Source organism: Hippocampus guttulatus, chromosome 20 (assembly GCF_054856545.1).
Source record: "Hippocampus guttulatus isolate MCC_2025c chromosome 20, RoL_Hgut_1.0, whole genome shotgun sequence".
Taxonomy (NCBI): Eukaryota; Metazoa; Chordata; class Actinopteri; order Syngnathiformes; family Syngnathidae; genus Hippocampus; species Hippocampus guttulatus.
This window is the reverse complement of record NC_141280.1, coordinates 3,447,451-3,470,535: the sequence shown is the minus strand read 5'-3', so window position 1 is coordinate 3,470,535 and position 23,085 is coordinate 3,447,451. Positions and strand designations below refer to the sequence as shown.

Sequence of the window (23,085 nt, the reverse complement as noted above, 5' to 3'; positions counted from 1 at the left end):
TAGCCGGTGAAATGTCTTTTTCAAATTATTTTTTTTAAATTGACGCCTTTATCCCCCCCCCACCGCGAACCTTAGATCATGACTCTAATCTGATCGTACCAGATGTTCTACCACTGTATTTGTCCCTTAATACACCTCATGAATAAAAGATGAAAAGCTGGGTAAAAAAAAAAATTATAAATAAATAAAAGAAATAAATAAAGGCAGCAGTGATGCAGAGTATTAATGAGTCCTGCTGTGTTCAGTTGGCTGCAGGGATTTAATGAAGCGACTGGATGTTTTCTATTGCGAAAGCAGCTTGTGAGCCTCAGACACAATCTGATCTCATGGTTTCTCATGCTAATTTATGTACATCTGCCGGGTGGGGTCTATTCTGATTCAAAACATGACTGTATTTACATTTTAGGTCCTGCTTGTACTTCATTTCAAACATTACTATGCTACTTCGGGTCTTGACATGATTGCTTTGAGATTGAATTCCTCTTTCAAATTGAGTTTATTGTGTAAAGGTAAGCTATTGTGTTTAGGCCATAAGTGATTTCCTTCACCTTCCACTCGCTGACGGTCAGCCTCAACCAGTCTAATTTGCTACCGTGAAAATGTGTGGCTCTGCGCGTGCTCGCGTCTGGAAATTCTTGCCAATGCAATTATCAGGTCCTGCAGTCCTGTGGTCAGGCAGAACATTCAGAAATATGAAATATATTTAGATATGCGGGTTGAGGTGTATTTGCTGGTCGTAGATGGCTTAAAGGTCACTTTCTATTTGGGGGAACCGGCACTCCAGCCTGGCAATGATCACTGATAATTATAATTATCAGTGATAATTATATAAATATATAATTTATATTATAAATATTTATATTGCACTTAATTGAACGGTGTTTGTTTGTTTTTTCTTCTTTCTTCTTTCTGCCTACATTCTTGTTGCTGGAGGCTGTAAATTTCCCCAGTGTGGGACAAATAAAGGATATCTTATAAGAGGTGATTGTTTAAAAAAAAAAAAAAGGTGAACGCACAACAATCAGCGGTGACAACCGTCTTGCATTTTATCGGCCACCATTAAATCTATTGTCAAGCAATTATAACCAACATTTCAGTAACCATAGAAACAAGATAGTGGCCACATCAATCCTTGGAGCTCATGTAAATGGCCCCGCCAGCACCTCCTCCTCAACCTTCAGATGTTTGCATTCATCTGAATGCTCTCCAATCTGGTTAAGATCCCATCCGAATGATTTGGACATTTGCATTCCGGCATTGCTCCTCTGAGTAACGTCAAGGTTTGAAGTGCACGCGAGAAAAGGATCTTATGATATGCAGAGATCAGAGAGGTCAGGTTGTATGTTTGTGCGGATCTCCGCATGGGTCGTTTCGCACCAGCCGTTTGCTTTGTGCACTCTGATTCTCTCGTATTCATTTGACCAGTTTAATTTTCTGGAAACTAAAAACGATGAACAAAGTTTATGAAATGACACGGAATACTCCATTGAATTTCTTTCTTTTTGTTCCTAAAATCCTTGATGCTCAAGTTGCTTCAACAAAATATCCAGATCTGTTGCGCTCTTCAAGTGCTCGCTTATCTGTCCAGAGTATCTTGAGGTGATTGCGATGTCCTTTAGAAACAGGAAATGAGTTTTGTTCTCTTCACGCAGATAGCGTCGAAGCCACCGAGTTACGAAAGCGGTTTGTTGTTTGCTTGAAGCGGAGTTGAATCTCTTCCCAATGGCAAATGATTATTCTTAACAATGAAAACAGAAAAATCTGTCTTAGCGTCTGGAGCTTTGCGCGTACTGTTTCTCCATTCATCTTGGATTCAGCCTCCTCGTTGTGTCCTGTCTGAACATTTATCATGACTGTTTGTTTACCGTGTTTATGTGGGGGGGGGGGGGGGGGGGGTGAATATCTCGAGCTCTGGAGTCTCTAGAAGTCTCCAAGATCATCACCAAAAGCGAGGTTTGTTGCGTCCATGTATTTATTTATTTATTTTTTTAAATCCAGTACAGTGAAATTGGAGTTTAGATTTGGAGTTTTCTATTTTACTTTCTCCCCGAGAGTTCTTTGTCCATAAAGTGAATTGACTTGGACCGATCCCTTAGTTGCTCCTCAGCATTTTCCATCGCTGGCTTGATGCTTGCGCACAACTTTACATGCAGATGAATTCGCATCCTCCATATAGTGCGAGTATCGAGGACGATAGTAGTCTCATCCCTCACTCCTCTCCCAGCCTTGACCCTTTTTTCAACAACGCCTGAGAATCCTTCCATCCATCCCGGCATCTTCATCAATCTCTCCCGTGTTTTTCCCCGGCCTTTACCGCTGAAGTGCACAGGGTTGGAGGGGCAGACGGAGAGGCAGGTGCACAGAGAGATGATCCCGTCCTTTCCAACCTCCTTTTGATTCCATCACGCTTACATCTTCGCCCCAAAACTCAACAATAACACATCCATCACGCGCACGCACACGGGGCAGCGTGCGCACGATATGAAGACTCATTTCCTCGCCTGACAGAAAAAGGCAAACACTCTTTCCTTGCACAATGTAATAAAGAAACCGTGGGGACATTTACTCCTTTAATGTAGATTGGTCTCCATGACCAATGTCTTGTTTTAGTGACTGTATTGATCAAGTGGTGTGAGTCACTAATCTCTCGCCCCCCCCCCCCCCCCCCACACACACACATTTCTTGAGCCGAGGCACCTATTTTGCACTGCGCAAGCGGGTGGCAAAAGTGGTTACACAGATTAATTTTGTCCCCTCTGCCATCTGGTGAAAGAGCATTTCATTGTTCTGCCTGTCACCGGACGTCATGGAGATGGATTGACTTGAATTTTTTTTTTTTTTTTTTTAAACGTCATGAACCTTCCTTGAGCCTCGCAAAATTGTGCGGACGCATCCTATCAGACCCGTCTAATCCCCCAGATCTAGGTGATAGTATGATACTATCGCCTTTAATATGGTAACAAAAAACATATTTTGATCTTGTATGTGTATTTGAGTCAATGTCAGAAGCTTTTAGTTGGCAATCAGCTCAACAGACAAGGAGGTTCCCTGGTAGGATTTCCCAACCCAAACAAGTAATGAAGCGACACCGGGGTTCTTTGATTTTTTTTTTTTTTTTTTACGGCAGGCAGACGAGAAGGATTTGCGAAGAACCTGAAGGCAAAATATCATTGTGCGTCTGACATTCACCGGGTTTGAAATCCGATCCCCGTCCCCAATGTTTTGCCACCTTTTTGTTTAACGTGAAAAGGGAGCCGAGGCAAGTTTTACCCATGAGAGCAAAATGGAACATTCACAGCAGGTTGCTATGGCAGCCTCTGCAGACAGAAACCCAGAAGAATCTTTCGGAAAAGTTGATTGAAAAGATCAAGATCTTCCCTCAGATGAGCCGGCCAGGGTTGATCAGACCCCGGCTTGTGTCCCAGTAGCATTGGATCCCAAATCGCTCCTCTCGATCCAGAACCATCTCGAGGCTCTCTCTGCTACCTCCATGGTGTCCTTCGGTTGTGTAAAAATTCTATTATGCAGCATCTTTGGTCATGAACTGACAAATTAAAAAAAAAAAAAAGATGCACTGACGAGATCAAACAGATTTTAAAGGTCGTTAAAATAATTGATGACAAAATGTCTTCTAAGCACACCGCAGCCGTCCAGATGCGATGGATTCAATTCGCTGGGAATGAAATTGAAATGGATGAATGGGAATAGTCACACGCACTCGAGTTATATTTTTAGACCCCGGTCATTACCGATTGTTGTTCTTTCATATTTGACATCAACGACAGCACAACAGAGCGATATGGAGAACGATTTATGTGTGAGAATATGTACATTTAGAAGCGATCATTTGGACGTCTGGAATGTTCTTCACAGCTCAACAGTGTCGACATCTGCTCCAACAGCTGTGCGCATCTGGACACACACAGAGACACTCGCACCCCTTTCCTCCACTCGCGGTTCACACGTTCCCCCGGTTTATGACTGGACTTCATTTCTGTGTCTGTTTTGATGTTTTCATATCATTGCACCTGTTTAAATTGAACTAAGTGATTTATCCTTAGTCGGAGTTTAAAAAGACAAGTATGCAACTCCATTGTTTTCCGGGGAAATTCTTCTGATCACATTCTGTTTTGTTTTCAGTACTTGTCACGATTCCTCACTTGTCGTATGAACTGTAATTTTCTTCTTTTCTCTCTCTTCTTTTTTTTTAATGTTTTTTTTTTTATCCCAGGTTTATTCCCGGCGGTTTTGAACTTGGCTTCTATGGCAGATATTACAACCAACGCTACATGTGGTCAATCTGGTCCAGAGATGTTCTGTAAACTAGTAGAACACGTACCAGGTCAGCCTGTAACAAACGCACAATGTCGAATCTGCAATCAGAACAGCGCGAAACCATTTGGTAAGAGAGAGTCTCACTCACACACGCACTTACAAAGTATTCAACCTAGCTGACGATAAAATTGGTCACTAATTCATCACTGTAGATGTGACTTGTTCAAAGGAAATTTGTGGAGGATGACTGCCACGTACGTCTCTCTCGATCTACAGAGCGTCACCCCATCGAATACGCGATCGACGGGACGAACCGTTGGTGGCAAAGTCCCTCCATCAAGAATGGAATGGAATACCACTATGTGACCATCACGCTGGACTTGAAACAGGTAGCAAACAAGCACTTGTACACTTTCACGATGCTGCTTTTATATGTATGGGCACTGCTCAACCGAGCTTTGATAGCGCAAGATTCATCCCGTTTGGGTTATCTTCAAAACAGCTAACACGGGTTCTAAAATCAGGTCACGGGGGCTCCCAGTTGGCGACCCATCCTGTGCAGTGACCCTTCGTCTCCTCCTTTGTCCCAGTCAAGCCTCCATAGAGCGCCACAGAGAACTGATTGAAAATTGATTATAACAGTTGACTGCGGGCTTGGCAGTTGACGACAATCATCATCTTGCTCCATTTGCCGTGCACACATTCTTGAAAAGCTTTTTAATGCGAGAGACATTCTTTCTTGGCGACCACCTCCTGACGGTGCCAGCACTCTTATTTTTCGAATGACATCTTTTCCAGAGTAACGAGCGACGCTCGAGACCTTGCTCCTGCAGCGTCGCTGGCAAGTTTTCGCCGGATGTTGTTAATTTAGATGGTTGTGTGATACCCACATTTAATATCGTGTACAGCTTGTTTTGAACTCAGGTAGCGCTTGTAAAATGTTAATTAAAATATTGTTCGTGATAAACGCAAGCGATGTTTCTGACATCGTATCTATAATAATAATAATAATACATCACATTTCCAAGCGCCTTTCATAACACTCAAGGACACTGTACAACCAAGAGCAATAGTAAAACACAGATAAAATAATAGACAAAGAAAGAAAGATTTAAGGCGGGTAGGCAAGTCTAAAGGGAAATTGACCTTTGGGGCAGTCACAATCTTGCCCCGTGAATTTTGCCTGCCAACACATGGCATAGGGAGGAATAAGACACTTTTTTTTGGTCTCAGTTTTCAGGAAACCGACAGAATGTTGAGCCCTAAACATTGCATCATCAAAGAGTGCAAGCCATTTATCAACACTTGAGACCGGTCATTTATTTGTAAAAATATTGAGCACCGTGAAAACAAATTTGACGACAACCTTACTTGTGCTTTTATAAGACTTTGCTTCAAGCGTGGTGCAGCAAGGCATGACTCTTTCTTTGACAGTGTAGCATTAGCATATGTATAAAATGATATCTTTGAATGTATAAAACATATTAAGAGTTGTTTTTCCTCCACAGGGACTTTGACTAAAATTGAGGGTTGTATAAAAAGCATGAAACTTGATGGGGAGCGTGTTGCAGCAGCGCAGGCCAATGCAAAAAAGTGCGAGAGATTGCAGCATCTGTTGTCCTGCGCAAGACGATTTCAAAGCTTAAGGCCAAAAACATCGACCGAGCTCGCCGCGTCGCCCATACCTTTATTTTATTATTATTTTTTTAATATGCCTTTAAGTGTATGCACGGCACACACAACCGCATATGTTCACGGAACATTTCCCTTTTGCAATGTTTTATCCAGAGGCATCGATCTCTCTCTGTCTTGCTCTTCTGCAGGCTCTTCATTACTAAAGCAGACGTGGAAAACACTCATAAAAACAGTTTCCATTTCGTATTTCTTTATTTTCTTTTCATACAGAGAGTCCTATTTTAATATGTTTTTTCGACACACTGTTATGCATGGTACGGCAGCATTCAAAATGCGCATAAACAGGGCAGCAACACAACTCCGCAGTGAATATCTGCTACTTTCTTGCCGACAAGTTTGGCGAGTACAAACATTGGATGTGTCACATGATTAAGAAGGGGGCCAAAAAACACTTTATGAGTCCAGTGAGATGTTAACACATTTCCATTGACAGTAAATTTTTAGGCTGCTGTCTTGTGGCATATGCACCTGTCAGCTTGTCTCTTGTTTTTAATGTTCGCATCCCACAACTCACTCGACTGATATGTCTGTTGTCATTTTCCTAATTAACTCTCACGACTTCGCTTTTGGTCTTTTGAACAATTCATTTCCAAGTCACATTTTTTGTAGCTTTCCAGTTTTACAAGCCAACAAACATTGTAGCATGTGTCCATCAGTGATATTTCACCACCAGCTGTTCCTCCCCAATTGTTTGTCCAAAAGATCCTGGAGACAACATGAATTCCAGTCCGTTTAATGGCAGGCGACCCAAATCCACTGGACGCAGGCCTCAAACGGTCAGCTGGAGAAGCAAAACAAACCTTTCAAAGTCTTCATTTGGATCTGATGCGCCCTTTTTGCTTGTATAAAGTGTCCGTCGTCCTTGATGAGTACTTATTTGTGCTTTAACCAGTAGACTTTTGCTATCTATTTGTAGCAAATGTCATACAAATATCCACCCATTATGTATTTTCAAGCCGCCTGTATGTAAGTGTCATGAAAATTGTTGAAAAACGTGGTCTGTCTTTGCAGTTCTCTGTACGCTGAGAAAACATTGTACCAGATAGAGTATCAATTTTTTTTCCCCCTATTCATCCAAGAGAACATTTTTAAGGTCCCCGGTCACTGATGTTAGCGCAGAGGGCCTGGCTATCAGACAATGTTCTGTTCTCGTTGGCTCAAAACATGTTTGTCCTGATGGAGGGTCAGGCCTCAAATTCTTTCACAGGAAACTCATCCCAGTGATGACTTTACCACCCTTCGATTATTTGATTAAAGTGTGACTCCTTTCCCCAAGCGCCGTAAATGCTTTGCTACACACTCAATTGTTCTATTTGATGTGAATACACGTGAAAGTCATTCTTTTGTCGTGGCTACGAGTAACTGCGATCGTCTTACTCTGCAACGGTCTCTTCTCGCTTACACACAGACAAAGACGGTGGCTGCTTGGATCACTGCACTGGGGTGACACGGCTGCCCACATCAAAAGATGACTCACATTGACTTGAGTTTGGATTCTTGTCTATTACCCTACTTGATGGTGTTTACAAAATCGAATGAGCAGTTTTAGGGATGCCGTTCTAGAAGTGCTTTTTGGTCCTTTAACGCATCGAAGTTTTCATTTCAAAGATCAGTGTGCACTTTTTTATTTTGCACAATGATACTTTAATAGAATTAGGGGGATCCAAACCGGAACCTTCCGGTCTAGAAAGCAACATCCAACTTTCTCATCCAAGAAAGCCCCTCCAGCGCCAATGGTCCTTAAATAAATTATTATCCTCTTAACTGAAAGAGTTTTTGCAGTATCGAAATGCCATGGATTGGTGGTCTGGCTGCTCGATACTTTCTGAAGTGAGATAAACCTGTAGTCATCATCATCCAGATGTAAACAAAATGCGGTGTTCAAACCAGTTTCACTCATTCTTCATCTTTATGTTGTCAGATTTTCCAGATAGCCTACGTGATCATTAAGGCTGCCAACTCGCCTCGCCCGGGTAAGCGTTTTCACTCCATTATTGAAGCAGCCAGCCACATTACTTTGATTTTTGGCACGCAATCCGGAGCACATACAGTATACAAGAAGCGCAGGAAAACATTTCAGAAAAACGAACAATGCATTTTTGGTCTTTTTCCACGAATAATTAAATCAGATTATGGAGAATGATGAGATTGAGAACCAAAAAAAAAAAACAAAACAAAAAAACCACAATAGCGCTTAAAGCTACAGTCTATCAAGCAAATGATCAAACGTTGCTGTTTGAACACAAAGGAGTTCAGCATGGACCTTAATTGCCTTGGGAATACAATGAAATATCATATCATATAGACAGTGATGACAATATAGGTCATACTTTGGTCAACATGCATTTACGGATGCATTGCCTCCGCTAAAATATCTCTCTCTCCTCTGCAGGAAACTGGATTTTGGAGCGCTCGATAGATGGCGAGACCTATGAGCCGTGGCAGTTCTTCGCCCTCACAGATACAGAGTGCCTGACCAGATTCAACATGAATCCAAGGACAGGACCTCCGTCATACACCAAAGACGATGAAGTTATCTGCACATCTTTCTATTCTAAAATCCATCCTTTGGAGAACGGAGAGGTAATATTACTTTTTTTTTTAAGTAAAAAGGAGTGAGCAGTGAGTGTCTCGATTGTCCTTTTCACACAGCACCTCTGTTCGCTACCAACCAAGTGCAATTGCGTGGAAATGGTTGATAGAAAAACACTTCAGCTGCGTTCCATTTCAGGGAGTTGACCGTTTTAAACCATATTATGGCGAGGTGAATTGAACTGCATCTCTCGGTGTTAACATGGATTAACACAATATTGTTGCTGGCAGACACGTTCATTGACGTCCGTAGATGCTTTGTATTGACTTTGTCTTGCCTTCAAAGCTTCAGAAAACCCACAAGACTGGACAGGTGATTTTTCGGATCAATATGTTTTTTAATCTTGTGCTACAAGTTATTATGTTATGCACATTGCCCAATACTGTATAGTAATCACCATAAGGGAATGAAGTTTTGCTATCCAAGGTTATTGATGAAAGGTTTTTAGAAGCAAATAGGCATCGAACCACATTATTTGTGTGACGAGGCCTCAATACTGCTTCAAAACACATTTGACGAGCCCTACTCATGAAGTCCATTGTGGTTCCGTTTTGCTTAACTGTATTGCCTGCGTTATTGATGTGTAGTTTAGTTTTTTTGTTTTTTTGCTAAAGATTTGTGTCTCAGTGTTCAGTGCGCAGACCCACAAACAGATTATGTTCAATGAAAAGTAATTGGTGTGTTGTTTTTGGGGTTTTTTTTCTGATGGCAGAGGACATTCAAGACATGATTTAAAAAAAAAAAAGTGATCATTAAAACCATAATCATTTCAGGCAACGATAGATTTTTACTTTAGTGAAGTCATTATGGGCGGCTTGATTCCGGCTCCGGCTTTCCTGTGTGGAGTTTGCATGTTCTCCCCGTACCTGCTTGGGTTTTGTCCAGGTGTTGTGGTTTCCTCCCACATTCCAAAAACATGCATGCATTGTCTTGCTACAATTATGTGTGGATGCTAAAAGTGGAGTTGCAGTCTTAAGTGACATTAATGAACTGAAGGCATCAGGACACACAAGGGGCTACATTTCCATTTCCAACATAGGCCTCTAATTGTAGTCGCCCGTCTGGATATGTGTGCACATTTTCCCCATGAGTGCGAATGTTTGTCTTTTTTTTTTTTCCGAGTGTGTTTGTCCTGTATATGTTTGTGTGCACGCGTGTGTCCTGTGGGGAGCGCACCGGAGGGGGTGTGAGCGAGGAGATGTCAAGAGCTGCAAGTAACGGAGGAGTCTGAATGTGCCGTGTGTGTGTGCGTGCGTGCGTGCGTGTGTGTGTGTGTGTGTGTGTGTGTGTGTGTGTGTGTGTGCATGCGCGCTTGTGGTTGACAGTTCCCGAGCTGTCTGATCGCAGTGCAACTATAATGAGTCAGAGGCGATGTGTCTCTCTCACACACACAGACACATGCATTCGCAGTGTCACTCACAACACATTCACACCTACACAGCCATCGCCTTCGTTACTTCCAAGTGTGCGTCTTGCACCCATCCAGTATTCTCCTCCTCACCCCGCAACACACTTTTGGCACAATTGACGTATTTTTGGCAGATGCCAAATGTTGCTTTTGGCCATATTTGTGAGACGGCTGACAGAAGTTCTCCTCCCTTCTCGCTGTGGCTGCTTGCTTACATTGCTCTTACCGGACATCAATGCAGTACATGTTTATACTATACATGTATGACATTATGTCCCAAAGGGGTACCACATAAATGCTCCTTGGTTTTCTCCACATTCTTAGCAGTCAAACAAGTGTCAAACGTACTCAACTCTAACATGTTTTCTTGCTACTGACCCAAGAATGAAAACAATGTGGTTGTTTTATCCAAAACCATGCAAAAGGCTGGGTCGAATTGACCCAAGTACGAAAAAATGTGGTTGTTTTGTACAAAACAATCCAGAAAGTGAGTTCAAATTGACCCAAGTAGCAGGGCGGTCTATTTTTGACCCAACATGGGATATTAAAGTCCAGTAGAGTCGACGCATGTTCGTGAAAGTGTGTTTTGATGTGACTGTCCTTTCCCCCGCCGACCAATCCGTTACCCAAGACGAGGCGTCTTGGGTAACGGATCACCTCTGCCACTCTCCGTCACTCGAAAAGACTCAATGTTTGCCTTCTGTTTCATTCGGTCCTCCCATGTCACGATTTATCCATCTTTCCCTCGTATAGATCCACACGTCTTTAATCAATGGGCGTCCCAGTGCGGATGACCCGTCCCCGACCCTGCTGAACTTCACCTCTGCCCGCTACATCAGGCTGGTGTTTCAGAGGATCCGAACGCTCAACGCAGACCTCATGACGCTCACACTTCATGACGCCAGAGATGTCGATCCCATCGTGACGAGACGGGTGAAGCTTATTTATTATTATTATTATATACAGTATGTTTTTTTTTTTTATCCTAGTCATCTGGACACATACTTTATCTGTCAGTGTGGAAAGGGATTTTAAGTTTTAAAAATTCTAAGCCATTCAACATATGTTGTTAGTGGGCCCTGGAAGAGTTTGTTTATTCCTACAATGTCTTAATGTGTGGCCAACATGAGAACCAGAAGGCTACTTATGAGTGGGGAAAAAAACGAGCCGCTGTACCTGAAATAAGAGATGAACTTTTGATCAATTGTCACGTTTCCATCAACAGCAAAAATAAAAGAATCGTACCTCCCTGTTCCAATTCTTTGGGGGGGGGGGGGTGTAAGGTCAAGTCAATGAATCTTAATGCTAAACACTATTTGAAAGGTTGTCTCGGTTGCGCCGCAAATACTATAAAGCGACAAAGTGGGTTAGAATGACTCACCAAGGTAATTCTTTTGCTATTAAGGGTGCTACTTCAAGGTTTTTTTTTTTGTAGATGAATGTCATCACTGTGTCAGCAAATGTCAGGGCACTCATGAATCCTCTCCCTTTGTTTCTCCTCAGTACTACTATTCCATTAAGGATATTTCAGTGGGAGGGATGTGCATCTGTTATGGTCACGCAAAGGCCTGTCCACTCAACAGTTTCACAAAGGTAAAGCACGAAACTCCTTCACATTTTCAAGACAACATACTTATCATAACGTGAAGAAAAAAAATATAAATATCAAGTCGCCTGAGGCTTGAAGGTTTTTATGTGCCACCTTGATACCAAACTTCTTCCTACAGGGGACACAGGTGTTGTCTGGCACGTCAGTTCAAACAGTCGAGCGTTTGATCGCAGACACCTGATCTCTCGCGCATTTTCCCCTCACACCTTTGTGGCCCTCTCGTCCTGCGCGTGTCCTCGGGCTGAAACGAGCCTTACCTGGATGTGACAATTGTGTGACTCTCTCGCGAGCTAATGATGTCATTGAATTCATCCGATGTCATTCGCTTCGGCAGTGCCAGTTCTTTTTTCGTTCTTTACTGATCTTGCCACCGCAACCTCACATTGAAGAAAATGTATGTACCCCCAAGACTAAGGAGAAAAAAAAAATATCTGCAGATATTCAAATTATTATGGGGTTGGCCCGTAGTTAGTTATGATTAATTTATACATAAAATGGACTGCATAAATTTCCTTAACTATCGCTACACACAGTACAGTTAGAGAATATTTGAATAGTAAGTACTGTATTTAATTATCCTTATAGGGAGTGTTATATTATTTTAATAGCCTATATTTTATGGTTTATCATCCCATCATCGATTTGAGTTGAACTTGGTCCTATGTCTTCTGCTGGAATCGCAGCTACCGAAAACACTACGCCATCAATGGCCCATATTTCAGTATTTATTTTCTTTTTGGCAATGGAGGAATCATGCGGTTCATCTGGAATACCAAATGTGATCCTGAGCCGAATTAAAGGCTTTCCGAATCATCATCATCAATATGCAAAATGTCTGACAGACTCTCAGGTTTGGAAAAGATTTACAAACTATCGTTTGTTGATTTGGTGTCTGATGGCTGCCATGAATAATATATCAGTCAACATGTTTAGCCTCCACTGTGGCAAAAAATAAATACAGACCATATTCTCTTTTCTTTCCTTTCAGAAAAAATGTGAACATAAACATAGAAAAAAAAAATAGAAAGACGAAACAAAACATAATCCCTAATGTGATTTAATAGACAGTCAATATAGCTTGACGGACGTTTTTGCAGTACATTTACGTCTTCTACACCGTCACCCATAAACGCTGTTCAGTCCTGAGCAGATGTTCAGAGGGCAGATACGATGGAGACCTGTCAGCTGATTTGTTGCTGATTGTCCACAGAACATCTGTTAACATCAACAACATCTGTGAGCACAAGAGCCGCCCGAAGCCAAGAGCCGCAGCGTTTTGTCTCCCGATTAAAGTGTGTGTGGGGTGAGGGGTGTAGGGCGGAATCGACTCATGCCAAAATAACCAAACTTGGCCCTTGATGCGCAATTGTGCTCTGTTCAATCTGGCAACCTCTCCTCATCAACCAATTTACAGAAAGTACAAAATTGAATTACTAGGCCTCCAAATTGGCAGATGTCTTCCATTGGCGTATTGTGCTCCAACTGTGTTCTGATGTCTTTCCTCTCAGGGAGGTGGCTGTGATCCCATTTGTTACCAGCTGATAATGTGGGAAGGGAAACAAGATCTTTTTTTTATTGCGCTCCCTTGTTGATACATTCTTGTTTGATAGACCACTTACAAATTCCGGTAATTACCTTCCGCAGCCGTCTATCTGAATATTCAGTTGACTGTGGCTGAGCCGCGTGAAGCCGCATTTCATGACGATTTGGATAAAGATACTTGATGCTGAGATTTTCGCAATCAAATTCCACATCCTCAATGGATTTATTTGCGCTTAAAAATATGTAGAAATACGACGTCGGTGTTCTTTATGCGCAAGTTATTTGTTGCTTGCTGTTCTGTTTACCGTATTTGGCCTATTTGGACTTTCAGATATGGAAGGCATCATATTCTGACATTCTTAGCCATTTCATAAATTCCAGACGCTTCTTTGAAATTCACAGATAGTTCATTGGACGTTTGATGAACACATACCTTCATAACCGTGTTTCCATGCAGAAGTTCAGCTGCGAATGTGAACACAACACATGCGGCGAAAGCTGCGATCGTTGTTGCCCCGGTTACCACCAACAAGCCTGGATGGCAGGAACCTTTGTCACTCGACATGTTTGTGAGAGTAAGTTGTAATGCAATGCATATTTATTATTTCAGCGAGTTAGGAAAAGGAAAATAATTTAAAATGTGCCCTAACGGGGGGGGGGGGGGACATTCCAGAGACTTTTATAATAACGTTTATTTCAAATCATTGCGAATGGGTGAAACGACACGCTTAGGATCACACAGCAGTAAAATGAGAATCAGTTAGCATTTCATTTTACGTAATGCCATAAAACATAACCGTTTTCTTATTGAAATGAGAACGAGCTGTGAACACATTCACGTTGATGAAATGATAAACAAAAGGCCCCGATCATTGACAGCGCGCATCATTTTTGCGCATTTTACCCTCGGTTACATGGGGCCTCGATGATGCGTCCGTTAACCCCCCAACCAGGGGGTTGATGACTATAAATCATGTAAATTGTTGACAGGCAACCGTAGGATGGGGAGTTCAGTAGTTTGTAAGCAATTGCCCTATTTCCGACCCTCTCCTCTGTCCTTGCTTTTAGAGTGCAACTGCCACGGGAAGGCTGATGAATGCTACTTTAATCAGACTGTAGCAGACCGATCACTCAGCCTGGACGTCCACGGCCAATACCGAGGGGGTGGAGTGTGTATTTCATGCCGTGACAACACAGATGGCATCAACTGTCAGAGCTGCGTTACCGGCTACTACAGACCTGCGGGGGTAGGTTGCGTCTCGTGGAATCCAACATTCGGGTTGTAAGAGTCATTGAGGAAATACTGACTTTTGGTCTTTTTTTCTTTTTTTTTTTTTTGTCATGTTAAGGTGAACGCTGAAGATGAGAACCCCTGCACGCCTTGCTCATGTGACCCGCATGGTTCTAACGGGCAAACCTGTGTTGAAGACTCAAGCCGGGCGACGCCCTGTATGCAAAAAATACTTAACTGTCTCCATATTATAGAATAATACAGATTAAAAAAGGGGATTGTAGTTTTTTCAGTCCATGGATGCTATTGCTTGTGGACACTTAAAATCAGAAATAGCGCTTCACATACATGCATAAAAATCCCTATAGACCCCATTCCGCAAATAAGGTTTTCTTTTTTATAGAGGCAGATACATCAGAGAACGCACAACTCTTCGCCCTTGCACACTCGTTTTTAAAAATGCGCGTGCGCTCATGTGCGTGCGTCTGTGTGTGTTTGATTGACAGCTCAGCCACCAGGGTCATGCCGCTGTAAGGATGGGTTTGGCGGCCTGCGATGTGACAGGTAACGCGCGCACAAACACACACGCACACACAGATTGTGACGGGTGAGCTGAACCTTTCAGCTGTTGTCCGCTCCAATTAGTGTTTGGAAATTGCCCTCACAGTTTTCATGAAAACATGTAACGATTGACCAATATGCTGTACTTGAGATGACCTTTGAAGCTTACCAAATAAAAGCCGCGTTTGATTTTTAATTGACTTCAGCGCAGGCTTCCTTCGGCTCGTTTTTGCAACTGCTTATCGTATCGTCATTTTACTCCGACGGTGATGCCAACTCCGAGGCCGAATGAGTTAAATTCATTCTGTCTCCTCAAGTCAGATAATCTTCCTATAAACCTTTCATCCAACAATTAAGGCCAGTAAAATAAGCCGCGCAGTCAACTAATTTTTAATGGCCGGGTCTCTGTTGGCAGTTAATGAGGTGGAATCTTTCCTCTGAGATGCGTGTGACACGCGCATGCATGCTTACCTGCTTTGCAAGGTCAGCCGTTTGTTTTAGACCTGAAGTCTTGTAACAGTTCTACTTTGAGTGGAGTGGGGTGGGGGGGAGGGCCACTATCAGGAGAATTGACCTTGCGAGCTACTGTTTATGGAATCCTTCCCCCCCCGCCCCCCCATACTCATCACCTTCCTCTTTTGTATTATTAAATCCATTTGTCTTTAGGTGTGCCATTGGTTACATGGGCTACCCAGACTGTCAGCCGTGTAACTGCAGCATCGACGGAAGCGGCAACAGTGACCCGTGTACTTCACCCTGCATGTGCAAGGTCAAACAAACACACAAAGAAGAACTATCACGACTCTCCATTATGGCCCGGCTTTTTTTTTTCCTTTCTGTTAGATACAACGGAAAAATAAAAAGGTAGTGGGAGAAAAGTAGGATACCATTTCTTTTCTGTTTGTAGCTTACCAATTGGAGGAAAGGGTGAGGTCATTTTGCCCATACATTTTTCAACTTTGAACCGTATTTAGTAATTCACAATATAGATAATTAATGATGGACAATATTTAGATAGTTTCTTGGAAGTGTCACAATTTCTTTTGTTGTTGTTGGGTTTTTTTTGGTGGGGAGGTGGCAATTGAACTGATAGTGTAGTTTTACATGCTGCATTCATCTCGTCCAATCAGGACTCACCACAGTGAGTCGCTCACATTCACATGATGGACCATATCTGTATGTCGAATCGCATTTGTAGGCCATTTCCTAAATATTTTTCTTCCTGCTCACAAGGCTTTTTTTTTTTTTTTTGTCCTTTTTGTCTCTATTTTCTCAACAGGAAAATGTGGAAGGAGAGAATTGCGGGCGCTGCAAGCTCGGTTTCTACAATCTCCAGCGCGACAATCCTCGCGGCTGCGAGAAATGCTCTTGCATGGGCGTCGCGACCCAGTGCTCTGCCTCCGCGTGGGTTTATCAGAATGTAAGAAATGGCACACAAACTATGATTAGGATTATCTGCCATTCTGGCTTTCACAAGCAAACATTGTTCGATGCCGCGGAGGCGGCGGAGGAATCCGCCGCGGGTATTTAACCGCAGTTCAGTCTTTGTAGGATCCAAGTGCAGACACAGACAGCTGCTAAGTAAGATAAGTGAGGTTATTATTACAGTGGAAAAGCCAGATGGAAACATAAAGGAAGAGCTGGAGGAAGGCATGGACCCGTTTTGCAGGCCATTCACCTTGGGTCACTGCATGTTTTAGGCTCTAAAGTTACCTCATTAATTATGAAAACTAAAAAGAAAAACAAGTTAATGCAAATGGGGTACCACATAATCGATTACAGCCAGCACAGGAATAGACCTGATCAACATTCATCCAGGCATTGGATGACAGAGGTCGACATGATCTTATTAAACCATGTTTTTAAAGCAAAATATTAGACAGAGTAACTTGAGGAAGAGTACCTAAGTGAGAAGAGAAATGAGGAAAGAGGCAATCGGAGAAAAGAAGATGAGGCGGAAGATGAAATGAGAGGCGAAAAGAGGAAAACAGTTTTTGACTGACAGGTAGGGGGATGGGACGAGGGGACGTTGACAGAATGACAGCTTTGATTTAGACACTGATAGTGTGTGTATGTGTGTGTGTGTGTGTGCCCATGTGTTCAAAAGGGTAAACCAAGGTCAGGTTAATTGCATGACAGATGTGTGTCTGAGGTGTTCCTCACACACACAAACTGACAGGCTGACATGTGACAGATGTGCAGACTTTTTCAAAATAATTTGAGTTCAATAAAAAAAATAATAAAAGCAAAAAAAAAAAATTCCTGCATAGAAAGTTATTGCGTTGCCACTTAGAAACACTTCATCATCATCTCTGATTCATTTCTTAATGAACACGCATTCGAGTACAACCAGCAAGTAGGCATCTCATGAATGTGTTAAATTTAGCACACGTTCAAGTGTTGTTCGTCAGAGGAGGTTGTGTGTTCTACCGCGTTCAGGATTTTTCTTTTCTTTTAATGAATTAGAGCAGAATTTCCCAACATTTAGAAATATCTCACAGCAAAACACCAGACAAAAAAACCCAACTTTTTTTTTATCATAAATGAGTAATTTTCAGATCTGTCACAGCACACTGATGGGCTGCAGCGCAACGGTTGGGGAATCACCGAATTAGAAAAACTTCACCATGAACCTTGCTCGTCTTTTTTTGAATGACTGTTGCGCAGGAGAGCACGCTGATTGGCTGGCACCTGAGCGGAGATTCGGGACAGATCGTTTGGCCTATTCACAGAGAGACACCTCGGTATCTAAACGTTCACCATGCAGATGTGGTGGACAACCTTGGCTCCGCTTACTACTGGAATGCGCCTCAATCATACTTGGGCAATAAGGTGAGAGGTAGACCTACTGCCAGGTTAAGTTATATCATTGTAATGTTATCATAATGCAAATCCGTATAGAATGTGAGCTTGAAAATGAAAGACATTACAACTGTGATATGCAGCTAATGCACATGCAGGTCACTCTCCATTGGATTTTTTTTGCAATCAGTGAGAGCTTTCTAACATTTTGAATGACATTTTTCGACCAAAGGTCCTCTGACATTGCTCATAGTTTTCGGCTGTCAAAACTTCATCGGAGCCGTCACCGGTTCCTGGTGTCAGACAAAAGCCCTGTCGCGTGATCGTACGTGATCTGACAAAATCGAAGAATAGCAGAATGTACCGATGGAGATGTGGTTTAAAAAACAAAAAACAAAAAAAGATGTCATGTCAAGTGACAGAAGAGGCTTCAAAAGATGCCAAATATTATATTGCATCACCTGGACTGACTCGCACAAACAAATATGTGTGCTCTCAAAATGAATGGTCCTAAGCTAGCAGGCCTCATGAAAACGCATCCCGCCGGGACACTCGCCTCCCCCCCAGCAATGCCTCTCTGGATCTGCTTCTGCTAATGTCACCGATTTGAACACGTGCCTTGTTTTCTTTTGTCACGCTAGCCATGATTAGACTTTTAACACTCGAGCTTGCAAATAGCTGGAATCCGTGCTTGCGAAGTGGAGTTCTTCCAGACTGCCTGTGATGTTTGTCTGGGTGTCATGGCTTCGAGGAAGAGACTGCTGCTGCCGCCGCTGCTGCATTTCATTACTTTGCCGCCCGCAGGCGCCGTCTTGTCATTTCATTTATTTGTCTGTACTTCTTCAGCTTCATCCCTCCAACCTTCCCTCCATCTTTGTTTCTTTTTGTGCCCCCCCCCCCGCCCCCTCTAACTCACCCTGTCTCTCCAGGACTCCCATTTTCCCTCCTCCTGTTCCGCTATCATGCCTCGCCAACCTCCCCTCGGCTGCCCACCCCTGAGCTCCCAAAAAAAAACAACAACAAAAAAAAACATTGCTTGACGTCATCCCACCACCACAATGATCTTCAGTAAGAAAGTGAAACACAACTGGGAAGTCAGACACATACACATTGTGTCCTCTCACTTTGTACTTCAAAATCAATCACTTTAGGAATTGTGAGAGTTGACGAGTTGAGAGTGAAGTTGAATCTATCCCATCGGGGGCATCCCCCGGGGTCGGCTAAGGATTCATATTTATTTGTCTCCTGTCGCCGTAAGAGGATGTGTGTCTACGCGTGTGTAAATCACAGGTCACAGTTTCATTTGGATCAAATAGTGTATGTGTGTCCTCTCAACTTCTATGCTTTTCTTGTCCTGTCCTTTGTTTCTGTCTTCGACGGTCCGCTTCAAAGTTGAGTATGAATTGCAAGCATTTGTAAATAAGAGTCTCTGTCTTGCTGTTGACTTTGTTGTTGACCGGCACTGATTTCACCTTACGAGTGAGGACAGAGTTTAGCGGCTTGGCCGATCACTTTGGACTGCCAGACTAGTTTCAGAATACGCAACGCTGACCTCGCCTTATCGATACTTGCATCGATGTCTTTTCGTATTACACTCTGTAAGGATGTAAACTACTTTACTTCTTCAACAGTATCCCCGTCCAGTACAACAACAACAAATACAAATACGAATATCCCATTGAATGTGGTGCAGCTAACACACGCGCGCGCACACATTGTCAGACCCTCATCAGTCAGATAATGATGTGTTTTAGAGGCGCTGGGGACAGCAAAGCAGAACTGATGCATCTGAACATGAGAAACAAATGCCTCTGTCTGCTCGGTCTGCGTGGACACGGTATGAAAAAGTGATTATTTGCTTCAGTCCAAGATCGTGTTACTGAGATACTCCGTGACTTGACACACAGACTCGCACACACACTACTACGTCCCGTTACTTTAGGGCCTGTCATTGGAAGTGACATGTGTAATGACAAGCTAGCCGCGTCTAAGTATGTGCGTGACAATTCCCTCAGTTCATGCATGACCCGCTGTGTCGTTCAAGCCAAGGATGCTCATTGGCCCGTCAGCACGCTAAGTGAATGCTTATTGGTCCAGAAAGCACCTTGTGTATTTTCTGGCTTGTCTGGCTCCAAGAGCTGCTCATTCACAAGGATGCTCGCATCGCTTATCTCTTACAAACAACGGATGCCCATTCCGTCGCTCCATTTTTAGGTCAGAAAATGAGATTGTGAGCGTGAATGGGAAGGTGTCCGTGAGCCCTGTGATTGACTGGCAAGCAGTCTGGGGTGTACCTCGCCCCTTACCTAAAGTCAGCTCGAATGGGCTTCGGCTCAGCCATGACAGGATTAATGGTCAAAAATGGATGGATGGATGCTTTAGAGGTCACTGCGAACGCTGTGTATGGGAATCCCTCGGCTTTGCTTCATTCACGGCCGAGTGTTGTTGTGTTCCCATCGCCGATATTTGTCAGACTTGCCAGTGAGCAGAGTGAGCACCTTGTGTTGAATCCCAATTCTTCTTGAAAGCAGTTCAGGGCTAAACAGCAATTCAAGCTATCGGCGGTTTCATCAGCTTTCAGTCAAAGTCGTCAAGTAGGCTAATGGCTTCCATCCACCTTGTAGCAAGCTGCACTCGCACATTCACTGTCACTCCAGATAAAGGCTGGAAAAACAGGAATGGTCCTCGTTGTGAAGGGAGTGACAGGGAGAGAGAGAGCGAGATGCAGAGTCGTGGGAGACAAAAGGAATGAATGGACGTGTAACGGATGAATGTGTCAGTGGCCTCGCTGAACATCAACTCCGCTAAAACCTGACAACCTGGGATCGCCTCTCGCGTCAAAGTATTCACGTTAGTGTGAAAATCTGCTTTCGTTTCATCTTCCCGGCATGGCGCCTCGTCCAACAACACAAGTTTGTGCCCCTTTGACATATCACACTTTGATAAATTAAATCACTTTTTTCTCTCCTTCTACGCGAGAAGATATTTATCTGTCGGGATCACCGGCCGTCAGCCAGCTTTAAGAGAATGGAAGCGTGAGACGTTTGTGCGCGGCGTCACTCCTAATCCGGCGACGGCGGCGCGAGATGGATTTGCCCATTCCGCTTTCTTTTCTCCTCTCTTCCCTCTTCATTTTTTCCTCACTTACACGGCTGAAAAGCTGCCCTTGCATCAATCACTGCGGATGCGCGCCGCTTTTTGTCAGACAAATAATTTGCTGTCTCTCACACACACACACATTTGTGTGTCTGTCAAGTGTGCGCAACGGGCCCCGCGCGGCAATCCTGTGGTCCTCACGGGGAAATAAATCATGATTCCGTGATCCTGTTCACAATTAGTCATCATAAGAACATAACACGATGAGATATGCAATTTAGTCGAATTATTGGATTAGGACCCAATCTTAATCTCGCACTAAAATGTATTCTGCGCAGTCTATGGCTGTATGTCAAGAAGATAATTTAAAATGACAAATGAGACATTTTCACAGAGGAATTGTTTATCAGATTTGTCTTTTTGTCTGTGCAATTTATTGTTCGGATGTAATGGCTCGCACGGGAAGTTTTTGTCTTTGTATTGTCTTTGTTGGTATTGTGTTATAGTAAAACTATCTTGGGGGTATCTAATCAGTTAGTCTAGTCCACGACTCGTACGCTTCATCCCACCCCGCCAGGAAAAAAAAAAGTTGCAAATATATTTATAATTTAAAAAAAAAAAATCATGGCTGTCTGATTGGAGGAAATAAAAATAGGTCAGAACAACAATTTTACTTGCATATGTAAACTTCTTCAACGCTCGCTTGGCGAACGCATGGGAGGCTCTGGTGGGATTCCCATGGGAAAACTAAAGTGTGTCTCTATGTCATGCTTTATACCTAATACCCAACACAAGAGACTATAAATGTGATGCAATCTTTTTGCTCATCTTTCCCATGTTTATTTTGGTTTTAAATCATCCCTCTGTGTTTTTAAGCCACTTTCTGCTTCTTATACGCTCGCTCGTATGACGCGCACGACGCGATCAAATCGTGCCACGCTGCTTCACGATTCCACGCTGGCCGAGTTGACTAAAATGATACTTTTTCAAGGAGCCGCGCTTTGCTTGTAGCGGCAGCAACGTGAACTTTCTGATTGGGGTTCTGACCGAGAGGATGATACCTTCTTCCTCTTTATTTCGGTCACCAGAGTTAATAACAGGCTTAGTGAGCTCTTAAGGGGGAATCGCGCTGATGTCTTTTGTAGCAGCCAGTGTGTCAGTGCCGCTATTGTTCTTTTGTTTCTGCCCCCTCCAATTCCACTCCCCCCATACCCCCTCCCCATGCTTTCAGACTTTCTTGCTCTTTTCTACTCCCCACAGTGGCTTTCTTTTATTTCCTCTCCCCAGTGCAGAGATTCGGTCATTAGGTTGCCATGACAAAAAAAAAAAAAGAAGCTTTGATTACTTCCCACATTGAATGTCTGAAGTTGAAGAAGTTGTGAGCATTGAACATCTGACGCATTTTCTTCTGACACATGCTTACAACCCCCGAAACAAACCCCCTCCCCCAAACAATAAACATTTGGTTAACGCCAAGTTAATGCACAATTGCATCATGACGTCTTGACAGTCCAAAGACAGCTGGAACTTTTGTTACTCGTTAAAATCACAGTCATCAATCACAATTTTCACCGTTTTGAAACTCAGAAAGGAAAGAACGTAAGCCAATAAAAATGATTTTGTTGTTTTTGGGGAGCAGCATACTAGTGTGGCCGCTTGTATCATCATTTGCACTATTACGACACAAGCCAATTTGTCGTCTTTTACTTTTGAGGTGCCCATATTCAGCGCTGGCTCCATTTGATTCGATGGGTCATCCGTACCGGAGGGCATGCCGGTTAATCGTGAGGACGATGACGCAGCCCTTCCACGCCTGATTTTACTGGCATCCAGAGTCCAAATCAGCAAATGGGGTCAGATAGAGAATACGTGTTTGTCAATAAAATCGTCAGTACAGTGCGCGTGTTTTCATTCAACTGTGTCATAGGCGATTCCTCCTCCAGGTCTGAGAACGAGTGCAAAAGATGGGAGAGGTTTACAGGGGCATTAAATCCACTTTGATACTCCTCCTTGAAGCTCAGCTTCTTGTTCCTTTTCCTCAGCATTGTCCGTTTCTTGCGGTTTTACTTCTTATGCCTTCACTTCAACCCCCTCCCTTGTATGAGCCTTCAAGTTGCAGTGAGAGGAATAAATTCTGCCATCATGCTGACACTGCGTTGTGCTATCTACTGTAAAGCCGGTTCTGGATAGGTGACAGAAATACTCGCGCTCTTATTACATTTGGACAGCATATAAAGTTTTGTGAATGAGAAACCATCAATCACGAGTTGTAC

The 23,085-nt window shown here is 43.1% G+C and overlaps 1 protein-coding gene across 1 annotated transcript in view; it reads left to right on the top strand.

Moving 5' to 3' along the window:
- Positions 1-23,085, top strand: part of lama2 (laminin, alpha 2) — a 95,437-nt gene that overhangs the window by 12,210 nt on the left and 60,142 nt on the right. The window contains exons 2-14 of the mRNA XM_086100502.1: positions 4,232-4,402; positions 4,552-4,664; positions 7,892-7,943; positions 8,363-8,553; positions 10,725-10,904; positions 11,475-11,564; positions 13,580-13,697; positions 14,191-14,369; positions 14,472-14,571; positions 14,860-14,917; positions 15,581-15,683; positions 16,194-16,334; positions 17,582-17,746. Of these exons, the coding sequence (XP_085956628.1) occupies positions 4,232-4,402; positions 4,552-4,664; positions 7,892-7,943; positions 8,363-8,553; positions 10,725-10,904; positions 11,475-11,564; positions 13,580-13,697; positions 14,191-14,369; positions 14,472-14,571; positions 14,860-14,917; positions 15,581-15,683; positions 16,194-16,334; positions 17,582-17,746 (1,661 nt within the window). The remainder of the gene's footprint in view (positions 1-4,231; positions 4,403-4,551; positions 4,665-7,891; positions 7,944-8,362; positions 8,554-10,724; positions 10,905-11,474; positions 11,565-13,579; positions 13,698-14,190; positions 14,370-14,471; positions 14,572-14,859; positions 14,918-15,580; positions 15,684-16,193; positions 16,335-17,581; positions 17,747-23,085) is intronic.